This window comes from Neolamprologus multifasciatus, chromosome 19, assembly GCF_963576455.1.
Source record: "Neolamprologus multifasciatus chromosome 19, fNeoMul1.2, whole genome shotgun sequence".
Taxonomy (NCBI): domain Eukaryota; kingdom Metazoa; phylum Chordata; class Actinopteri; order Cichliformes; family Cichlidae; genus Neolamprologus; species Neolamprologus multifasciatus.
In genome coordinates, this window is record NC_140457.1 from 19718925 (window position 1) to 19730411 (window position 11487).

General features: G+C 41.5%; 1 protein-coding gene across 1 annotated transcript; it reads right to left on the reverse strand.

Moving 5' to 3' along the window:
- Window positions 1-56: 56 nt before the first annotated feature.
- Window positions 57-7190, reverse strand: entpd5a (ectonucleoside triphosphate diphosphohydrolase 5a). The gene is made up of 13 exons (XM_085143819.1): window positions 6522-7190; window positions 6009-6088; window positions 5563-5706; window positions 5102-5177; window positions 4489-4524; window positions 4053-4141; window positions 3884-3963; window positions 3727-3788; window positions 3528-3629; window positions 2746-2889; window positions 2571-2627; window positions 1642-1757; window positions 57-1483 (listed from the first exon to the last, which is right to left on the reverse strand). The coding sequence occupies exons 1-13, from the start codon at window positions 6964-6966 to the stop codon at window positions 1400-1402; spliced, it is 1515 nt and encodes a 504-aa protein (XP_084999945.1). The 5' UTR covers window positions 6967-7190; the 3' UTR covers window positions 57-1399.
- Between the last annotated feature and the right edge of the window lie 4297 nt (window positions 7191-11487).

Here is an 11487-nt window from a genome sequence, read left to right on the forward strand (position 1 = left end):
AACATTGAATTATTTAAATCTTCTTTTCTTTTAATATATTGAAACATACACAAAGCTTGTTTTTTCATGTTTTATTGACACATACATGATCTCACTGGATTTACTTCAAATGTACATATTGTCACGCATGAGTGTACTCTGATACTGATGAGCATGAGTACAGAGGCATTTGGCAGCAGTTGTGCGGCATAAAGTTTTTGCAATGTAAAAGCACTTCTTACCAAATAAGTTTCACTAAGTTTACATTATGTATATACAGCAGTAGTTATTGGAGTATGTTGAATATTAAAAGGACAGTAGAGGCATGGCTTACGAAACGGTTACACAAAGAGTTTAAACATTAATATTGGATGAGGATAATTAAAATACTCTTACATAAACTTTCAGTTATTTAAATATTTGTACAGTTCACAAGAAATACAAATGACTCTGAGCAACCAACAACAAGGCGTTCTCAAAGATGTTATTACAAAAACATTTTGCTGTATTTGTTTGGCTGTGGATTATGAATCTGCATGCACGGTCTACCCTGGATGAGGTTTTCTTTTCCTTTGGTAGTACAGTTCATCACAAAGGCCCCAGGTAATTGAGCCCTGCTTCATAAGATATTTTAATCTCACAGTAATGACTGCACGCTAAAAGAATATGGAATTTAACCTCATTTAAGTAGCAGCATCTATAACCCACTCTGTCAGAGGCATCTCTCCACATCTCTCTTTGCCCCAGGGTCATGGTGAATCCAGCACTAATGATGAATATGTACAGCTGTAGAATACATCAAGGTGAGTGACCTTGGCTACATTATCTGCAGTTAAAGTGTTACTTGCAAAGTAAATGGAAGCTATATGATGGTCAGCTGCTCTGTTTTGAGTTTGTCTAAGGCTAGAGAAAATTAACTGGGGTCCTAGAAGATGATTTGCATCTAGCATGAAAAGCAAATGGATTTCCAAGCATCTACAAAGACAACAATGGTTGCTGCTCCAGCAACTAGTCTCTAAATGTTCCACTGTACAGTGTACGCTGGGACCACAGTGAGCACCAAAGTACCAGGACTTGTTGTATTGCTTCTAAATGACCTGTCAGGCACTTTATAGGTAGGTGGAGAAGCTGTTTCAGATTAGACACTCGGAGGGAATTAGAAAAGGTAAACGTTTTACAAAAATAAAAGTCAGCCCACCAGTTGTGAGCTCAACATACAGTAGAAATAGCTGGCCTTGTAAAAAAATAGTGATTTCTTTTTCAACAGTTCTTGAAGTGTGCTGAGGTTGAGGAGATGAGGGGCATGGTGAGCGAGGAAGCATGGTGGGAGTGGGTGTGTGTTGGTGATGGGCTGATGGAGGAAGGGAAGCCCCACAGTGACGGTCCCTCTCAGTGCCAGCTGCAGCAACAGCGACCCGCCTTAGTGGATGTTAAAGTTTCTGAAGTAGTCAAAGGTCGCCCCCAGGGCCCAGCTTGTCTCCACATTGTTCACCTTTTTGGCAAGCTGTCGAAGCAAAAGAGAGGAGGGATCTCCATCAAAACCATTTAGTTTGACGATGATTTTAAAAATACAGAGTTGAAGTGACAGGATGTGAAGGTTTTTGTAATCCGTTTTTATAAATAGCTACAGTAAAAAACCTGTCTGTAATTAATTTCACCCACATGAAGCACCGTGCTGTCTTTAAAGCCAAAGCCCTCTTTTAACAGGCAGGTGATGTATGTCATATCCATGCACAGGAAGGGATTAATTGCCCGGTATTTGGTCATCTTGTTGCACACTGCAAACACACACACATGGAAAAAAACATCAAAACACAGTTTTTATATGTGGCATGAACAGAAGATTCACATGTTACGCAACAGCATCAAAATACCACCTTTTCTAACTTGTGTGCAGCATGATTAAAAGATAGCCTTTCTGTTTTGGTTGGCTGAATAATCATGGAGGTGCGATTAATACGACTCAAGGTCAGCACAAGGCTGTGGGTGGGTGGTGGTGTTAAACAGCCGAGCACAGTGCGTGTGTGTGTGTTTCAGTATGTGTCTGCCCCCAGGTGGTGTGTGGCTGTCAGGTGCCCTCCTGCCAGGGCCAGACAGACATCCTCTGCTCAGCTGCCAGCCCAGCTTGAGCTAGACTTGTTCCTCCAGACCACGTGACAGCGTTCTCACAATACAAACAGCCTTACATAACACACCAGCTCATTCCTGCTCGCTATAAATGTGGTTCAGCATGGACATTACAGCTGTCACTTACTGAAAATGATAGGAATGGCATGTGTCAATTGAATATACTTGTGCATTTTAATAGATTGTTAACATATATTTACTCTATAATAAACTACATTTGACCTGTAATTTGTCTCCATAATGCGCTTAGGAAAATAATCTGTTACATTTTACTGTTGTAACACATTCTTTTTTGACAGGATAAGTTGTGCCAGTTTGGCGTGCCAAGCTTCTGGGCACAAACAAGCATTTGCTTGACTCTACAGCATGAAGTTTCAGCGGTTAGAATATATTTATAACTTGTAAGATTGTCGGTTTCACTCACTTTATCCAACCCTAGAGAAGATAGCGTGTGTAACTCATACCTTCTTTGGCTCTCTTCTTGAAATCCCTGACTTCAACCGTACCACCTCGACTGCCATCTGTGGAACAAATACAAAAACAAATGTGCAATCTGAATACCTACTTTGTGCAAAACATGGTAATTGACATGAAAGATAATGGAAAGGGTAGGTGAGCTGCTGGCCTGTGCCTACGCACCGATGAGACCAGACTGCACAGCGCTGTCGAAGTAGTAGGAGAAAGCATAGAAGATGCTGTTGCCTCTCACTTCATATGGCTGGTGAATTATTCCTTTGATCACCTTCATGACCTCGTAGTAGCACAACTTATAGCCGGCGTATCCTGAGGAAAGAAAAGAGCAGGAGGAGGAAGAAGATTTGTGACTTAATGTTGCATAGAGGAAGGAATGCAGTTCAGAACACTGGGAGCCTCACTCTGAGGTCAGCCAGCGGTTGAAGCTAGGGGCTTACCAGATAATATACAAGGGAAGCCCCAGAAGGGCAAGTTTCACACAGCCCCATGGGTATGGTTGGCTCACTTGTGCCGGCAAAACCATGTGCTGACAAGAGCGGCAGTTTGCACAGCCCTGTTGTGCTGTCTATTTTTACCACATAATTGTGAGCAAGCCAGATCAAGCTGCTCGTTACACAAAAAAATAACAATTCAGGGACAAGCCCAGCATCTTTTGGCTACTCGACTGTGGTATGGGAGTGACTGCCTTATTTGTGAACTTAACTGACAGTTTTCTTTTCGTTTAAATACAAGGTTGACTGCAGTATAATTGTTCAAGAGGGAAGACGGAGAGGGAGAGAGGATGACAAAACATGCGTTCGGCGCCAAGGTTAAACTTTAAAATGTTCTCATGTGAGACTGTATTATACTGTACGCTATTGTGTTCCAGAGTTTGGAATGGAATGCATGGATTGTTGGATCCAAGACAGTGGGAATACAATTGAAACCTCAGAGTGCTTTTATCTTACCGTCTGGAATCCCGCTAACTTTATAGGTGGTTCCTGAAAAATTCGCATTTTCCCTGAACTTTTTCGGGAGGCATGAGCTAGAGAAGACTTTCCAATCCAGACCTGGGAAAACAAACATTAAAAAAGGTTTTTTGTCTTGAAACCAATACATTTATGAAAGAATAACAAGAAAAATGATTAAAGTTATAAGACACCCTACCATCAGCTCCCAGTGCTCCAAGAGCTGCATAGCGAGCTGCATATAGTCCATTTCCAAGGTAGCTGTATAATGATGACATACAGTTAGGATCAATTTAAAGACATATATGCATGTCCTGCTTTGCATTATACTAAAAATATCTCACTCCTGGATTTACCTGTGTGTGTAGAGCTGATATGTTTGATTGAAGAGGTCAAAGTTGGCGATGTAATTAGTTGGAGCAGACTGAACAGTTTTCTGTTGGATCAACAGCACGTTTAGTTTTGTCGTGGACTTTTGGTGAAAAAAAAAAAATGTATATTTAACATGTAAAAATGTTTATTCACCTTTGACTTCGGGAGGAACGAGATCTGTGTAGATCCTCCGCCCAAATCCAGAATCCCGACCGTCCTCCTCGTGTTGGAGTAAAGGTGACCTAATGGCAAATAAGCAGCAAGTTGAACACAGGACACGGGATAAGAACGATTAAGTCCATCGTCGGTGTAATAAAAAGTACATATTGTTATAAATCTACTAATTTCCTAAGTTGTAGTTAGAATTTCCTGTGTCGTGTGAAATACATTTGATGGTATCACAGCGGTGTGAAAAACGTGAGGAAATATTGCTTGTTTTTGCAGTCTGTTTTGGACCAATGATTCAAGCTCATAACCTCAGAGAGGAGACAAGAGTCTTTCACTGAAGGGCTTCTGTGTACACTGGAGCCTCAGATATGAGCCTGCTGACCACTAACACCACCATAGCAAAACACAAGCAATGTCTTACCTGTAAGGAAGTTCACTGTGACCCAGGCGAGGACTCCTAAAACAGCACATGGGTGAAAATGTCAGCATGAGTCAATCCCTGAGAAGTGATTACAGCTGAGTTACGATAAATGTGCCCATTTAAACAACTTTAAACCCGCAGAATAACCTGCGAATGACTTTTAGTTCGGTTCTTCTTTATTAGGCTGATACATAAATAGCAGCTTTCGGTCTAACTTGCACGACTGCTGAGCAATCCAGGTAATTACAGTTGTCTCAGATGTAAAAGTTATTGCACTCATAAAGTGAGGATAACAAATAGCGCATACTCTATGATGAAACATAACATAGCGAGGGTGTCTTAATGAGTGATGTGGAGGCTCACGCTAAATTAAAGGGCGTGGGGCAGCTTGCGCTCACACTGCCATATTTATTTGTCTTAAATGAGGTAGTAACAGAACTCTCATAAAAAGAATTACAAGAGCAGCATTGTTTGTCCTCAGTAAATGGGGCTGGTAAAGCACCTGGTCAAACAATACCTCAATTCAAAAATCGTAATTTTTAAGAAAATAAAAATGTTTTGCATACTATAAACAGTCCAAATGGTAATGATGCAATGAAAAAAAATGACCCACCTTCATTTTTGCCATTCATGATGGTAACACTGTTGCTTGGCACATAGAAAGGGGATTCTTCAAACACATCTTGTACCTGTGGAAAAGATTTATTCTACTCAATATGTCTTCAGCTGTACAATCATAGTAGACTACATGATCAAGCGTGTCACTCTTTGTCATAAAAGTCTTCTCAACCCCCAGAAGACAAAATGTGCGCTCTTGCTTTAGAGTGACAGATAACTAAACCACATGCACGGCTGGAACAGTAGTCTGGATAATACTTAAAATGACAAATATGGTTACTCCACACAACCCCACAACAGCTGTTCTTTGCAACATGATAGCCACCAAACGGGCAGACATGCTGCCTTTTTTTCTGTGACACTTGTAAGCACTTAGTGGTTTCTCATCCCGTTCCTTGGCGGGACGGGTGGTGTTTGTGCCAAACTGTCTGAGGGCAGAGAGAAAACGTGCCTCACCTCCTTCAGAAGAGCCCTGGCCTTGTCTTCAGGCAGCAAGCGCAGACCTGCCGTGGCCTTTAGGACCACCGGGGTTCTTCTCCAGTCCTCCTCTGGCACTGTCTTCTTGGCAATCCTCAGTAACTGGCGGATGGTGTTGCCACCCTATGGAAGAGAGAAGAAGGAAAATACTGAAAAATATTTGTAAAGATATATATTTAAAAAATTTACGTTCAAATTCTGTAGACATTTCTTTGGAGATCGGTGTTTAAAAACAGCTCAAAGGTAAGGTTAAAGCAGCATATATTTTTATAATTACACAGTGTTTACATCACATGAACCCAACCCAATGAAAATCCCAGCGGTTTTGTGGATTCACGACTTAAAGGTATGTGTTTGTGTTGAGGGTGCCTCCCCGTTGTACCTGATAATTAATAAAGAGCTTTGGTGTAAATAGGCATCCATACCTCTTCAGGGTTGTCCTTGTAAGAAGACAGTCCAGGTTTGACTGCATGGTACATTTCATTGTCCAGAACTGGAAGCTCAACTAAAAAAGAGAGAGAGAGAAAAGAAAAAAGTCAGTGAACAGATCATAAAACAGACAGACAGTAAAATGTGACATATCGTAATAAAATAAAATAAAAAGAAGGGTGACTGAAAAGCTTTATTTGTTTTGTTTTGTTTTGTTTTTTAACGTTTAATTACTGTGGATATTTAGGTTGGAGCTTTGACCTACATTCAGCTTGAATTTTAAAAGTCTGCTTCCTACACAGTTGAGTCAGACGGGTAAATTAAAAGTCTCATCTACTTTTAGAAGCTGCATTGGCTGTGCACTCTGTCGGTGCATGTCTGTCCTTACACCACACAGCGAATGACCTAACAGCAAACAGAGTGGGAGTCAGCAGCATGTGCAAAATCCCTACTACTGGTTCAGAGACAGAGCGACAGAGGGAGGGAGGGAGAGGGAACCGTGCACTTACCGGGGTCTTTCTGAATGAACTTGTAGATATGGATCCTGGTGCCTGTGCTCCCAGCGTCAAACATGATCCCATAGAAAATGCGACTCGCGTTGAAAGGAGAGGACCGCTCAGGCGCGTGATCACGCGCAGGATGCGGGTGGTACCGCTCAGGTGCAGGGTGCACGACTTCGGGCACCGGGTGGAAAGCTTCTGGTATGGTGTGGGTGACTTCAGGTGCCGGGTGGAACACCTCGGGGACCTCCGGGTAGGTCGGCACACGGGGTGGCGAGACTTCAGACACCGGGTTGGATACCTCGGGGAGGAGGTTCTCCGTGTTGGCGGAGTGCTCCCGGTAGCGGTAGAAGTGGGGGATGTAGCGATGGTGGCGGTAGTAGGTCGCCTCCGCTAAGAGGTTTCCGGCCAGAAGCCACACGTATAGAGAGAGGAGCAGCCTCGGCGTGGCCATTGTTTTCACAGCCAGAGTGAAAAGTCAGCTGGATTAAAGAAGAGAAGCCTGTGGATGCTGAGGCAAAGGCAGGCTTGCAGGGGCCCTGGAAAGAGAGAGAAGTGGAGATGAGGAGAGGCAGAGTGGATGCGATGCACACTCAGGACTGTCCGGTCATCTGTTTACAGTATATAAAGACATAAGGGCTTGGCACGGGGCCATATCCAGAGTAGTCATCCACCAATCCTGTGGCGGTCCATCCCAACTCCATCAGGAGTCCCCCCCCCCCCTCTCCCCACCACCACCCTCCTCCCGTGAGCTGAGCTAAGCTGACTGACTACCTGCCTACCAACAGCATTGCCTTTTTTTTCTTTTCTTTTCTTTTCTTATATGTATATGATGAGGATTATTTTTGGCAGTGTTTTTCCCCTCCTCATCTTTACTGGTTATTCCAAAGCCCCAGAAAAAAAATCCCTCAGGAAAGGAGAAAGGGGTTTATAAAGAAGTCAAATGAATGGCTCACACTGAAAAAGTTCCAAAGAAATGGTCCCAAAATACTTTTATGAGTGCATTTAGGACTTGTATAGTAACTTTGCCTCAGAAATGTCTCCATCCTACAACTCTGGACTTTCACTACTTCACAGGAGCTCAAATGCTGCTGCTGCTGCTGCTGCTGCTGCTGCTGCTGCTTAAATTAGGAGTGATGCAAGTTTATATTTGGCACATCTGCAGAGTTTTACACCAGTTACTGTAGTTTGTAACATTTTGAATGTCTTTGTTATAGGATCGTATTTGCACTAATTTGGGGATTAACCTCTACCAAGTAAGTATTCCCGATTTTTGTTAGGAAGAACAGTAAATTACTTTGAAAGCAACATTTTATTTCAGATTGACAGCTGGACATGATTATAGCTATATTGTATTATTATTATGTACAACATCTACAAAATTATGTTCAGCTGACAGAGTGAATTGTGCAGTTATATATGTATTTATATATAAAATTTAAAAGATTTTCTCTCCTCGACCGTCTCTTCACAATCCTACTATGATCACCATATGAAATCCGCTGCAGCTGTTTCACCAACCTTAAAAAATGCAAATGTGACCTGCAATCCAGCTGTAATAAAAGTTGAAAGAATGTTAGCAATCATCTCACTCCCACTCATCTCTGTGTTAACCACAGGCTTTCCAAGGGAAAAAATATTTGGGCTGCAAGGCACGTTTCATGAGAGAATGCATGAGTAGCTGTTTCTCCAATTTAGGTGGGCGGCTGGCATGCCATCATAAGCCATGCTGTAGAGAATCATCTAAAGCTTTCTCGCGTTACGTGTTTCCTGGTTAATGTTGAGTATGCAGAGGATATCCCACATCAGTGGAGTGCAGAGGCAACTCGGAGACCTTACGTGAACTGAGATTTGAACCGAGCTGTGATATTTTTCACCCACTTTGAATCAACAGAAAGAGGACAGAGATGTGAAAAAAAGGCGCTGGTAGTCTAGAAACTAAGGCATCCCTGGAGAAGTGACCCCATCTCAACCACCCTGTTTCGACTCACGGAACAACCGAGGCAGAAACCGAGCTATGGGCCTGCCCAGCCAGGAGGGTATGAGGGGGGGCAGAGGTCCCATCAGTGGGCACAAGAAAGTGCAGGATGTCCACGGAAAGGACAATGTGGGGAGGGTGGGGCTTGGCACCAGAGTGCACCCATCATGCCATTCCCCTCCCAGGACACTCAACTGTGCAAAGCACTGTTCCAACACTGTAATTTGGACTAAAAATAATGGACTTTCTTTCCTCCTTCCTTTTTTCTAAATACTGTGGCTACTTTTTTCAATCCTGTGGCTCACCAGAATGGTCGTTCGCCCCTATCAAAGCGTACATGTGCAGGACCTCTCACTACATCTATGTGATCATACATGTCACATTGATATCGCACTTCTAACATGGCTGCAAGTTGCAATTGTATGAGATGACGTCAACAAATCCTGAGTAAAAATTTTCTATTAGAAATAATAAAGAAGCAATTTTTGATTTTTTGATTTGCTGAGTGAGTTTATTCTTAAATCATTGGTGCTTATGTTCAGACACATCCTGGGGCTACTGTTGCAATTGATATGTATAATGTGCAATGTTTGGACAACTCCACCTTGGGACATTTAGTGCTTCTGCCATGAATCACAGGACAATTTAGTTTTCAACACACACCTATATTTATGTTGCCACTAAAGTTGTGCAACTGGAATTTTCCTCCGTGTAAAATGTCACGAATATTAACCGAATATGTAAAACAGGTATTTAAGATATTATTGCAGAATAAAGTTTAAAAAATAAATAATTAAAAATAATCTTTTGCTATATTCTGAGTTCAAGAGTGAACTTCTGCTGTATATGCCTGCTGTGCAGTGCTTGTATGGCATGACACAGCACAAACATGCTGTGTTAAACAAGAGGTCGTTTCAATTCGGCGTTTGGTATTTTGTTCAAGTTAACTGAAACCGTAAAGCATGAGAAGGGACCCCAGCTTTGTAATCTACACTGTGCAATATATCATTAATATGCTGCAATGTTACCCTCAGGAATGCCATGTTTGTGGGTGTCCTACCCCAACAAGTCCATTGAAGAGACCCAAACCTTGTCATTACAATTCCAATGATAATGACAGCTTTGAAAAGTTCAGGGTTATTTCAGTTTGCTCTCTTCACTGTCATAGTAATTACCTTTAAATTTAGTCTTCAAGCTCTGTTCACGATGCCAGAGCACTGAACGCCCCTATATGGTTCAACTTACAGTATAGCCACACACAACTCGTATTGCGATATCTACTTTTCTTTTTTTCGTCTTTTTTTTTCCAATTTGATGAATAATTTGCACTGGACACTCAGGCTCCTGCCTGCAGAAAGCTGAACAAGATGATATGAGAGAATTCAGTGGTTTTGAGCTTGAATTACAACCTGCACTAACTTTACATTGTTTCTATTGGATGAGCTTCTTCGAAGATGTAAGCCAACTGCATTTATGTTGATCATAGTGGTTTTCCCATAACCTCGGCAAAAAACAACTGTGGGGATAGCAAAGAAAAAAACACAGTTCTTTTCAGGACAACATGAACAATACTGCTGACAGGAGCCAAATGTGTCTCATGTCATCATGTGGGAGGAGATCATGTGAAAACAGATCCTGTTTGATAGTGCCCAGCTTGAGACTACTATAATTACAAGACAAGTGACAAATACAGACAGTCCTATGTCAGGCTTGCACGTTGTTCGGCAGAACAGACATTTGCACATCATCTCTGACAGTGATTGATTGAGTCATCGAGTAGCTAACTGAACACTTTACCTGTAAAGAACAAGGTCGGAAGTGCTCTTCTGCAGTTGGAGATACAAAATACAAAACTGCAACCACAAAAACGAAAAAGAATCTGTTACTTTTGGCTTTAATTTATCAAACGACAGCAAAACATAGCACCTTTATGACACTTCATTGCAAAAACTGTTTGTTTTCTTTAATAATCAGCCAATAAATAACTTGTATAATGTTTGCAGCCAAAGGAAAAGGAACAGTACTACATGTAAACTACATAAAAATTTTCTATAGGGGTGAAACCAGACCAGCATGCAGTTCATACAGGCACAGGTTTGAGTAATGTAAGAATATTAATTACAAAAACATAAGTTACTGCTGGGGCATCTACTTTGTTTTCATGGTCATCTCTTGTACATGTTGGCTCACCATCACGGCTTAAGCCATTTGAGCCAATGTTCATCTTATCTGCACCTTACTATCATAAAATGTAGCAATACACTTATAATAATCTATCTATCATGCTATCAAACTAGGTCAGAAGTGACTGAATTTCAATTTTCTTGGAAAAACATGGCACAAAACTTGTCATTTAATTTGTCTGTTTTCTTTTTTCTTTCTGTCTTTTCCTTTCTTTTCTCCTCCAGCAGCTGCTGGCAGTTTAATGGTGTGGGGGATATTTCCTTGGCTGCCCGTGTCCATGCCTTTATGATCACAGTGTAACCATCTTCTGATGACTGCTTCCAGCAGAATAATATTTGTTCACCTATTTCTAACAAGGAATACTTAATAAAATTGCAGGTAAGTGCAAGATAAAGAAAAATCACTAACAAGCCAACAATCTCCTTTGAATAGCAGTTAAAGATACTGAACATGAACTATCCCTTTCTGTAGCTGCTTCTAAATACACATCCTTTTCCACTTTTCTTGCCTATGGTTTGCCACAAGGTTATGTTTTAAGCCCCAAAATCTTTCTAAGCAACAGCTCTCACATAGGTGCTTAGACTCCATTAAAAGTTGGAAGGCTCCCAACATCCTGCTTTGTAGCCCTAACAGATTTGTGTCTAAGGTAATGGAAACTCTAGCACCCCTTGCCACATTTGTTAAATCTTCTATCAGGAACCTTGGAATAACTTGTGACTCCGATTTCACATTGGACAATCAAATCTCTGGTTTGCTCTTGTTTTTATTACTTAAGAAATATTGCCAAGTTAAGTGCCACTGTATCAGGCTGTG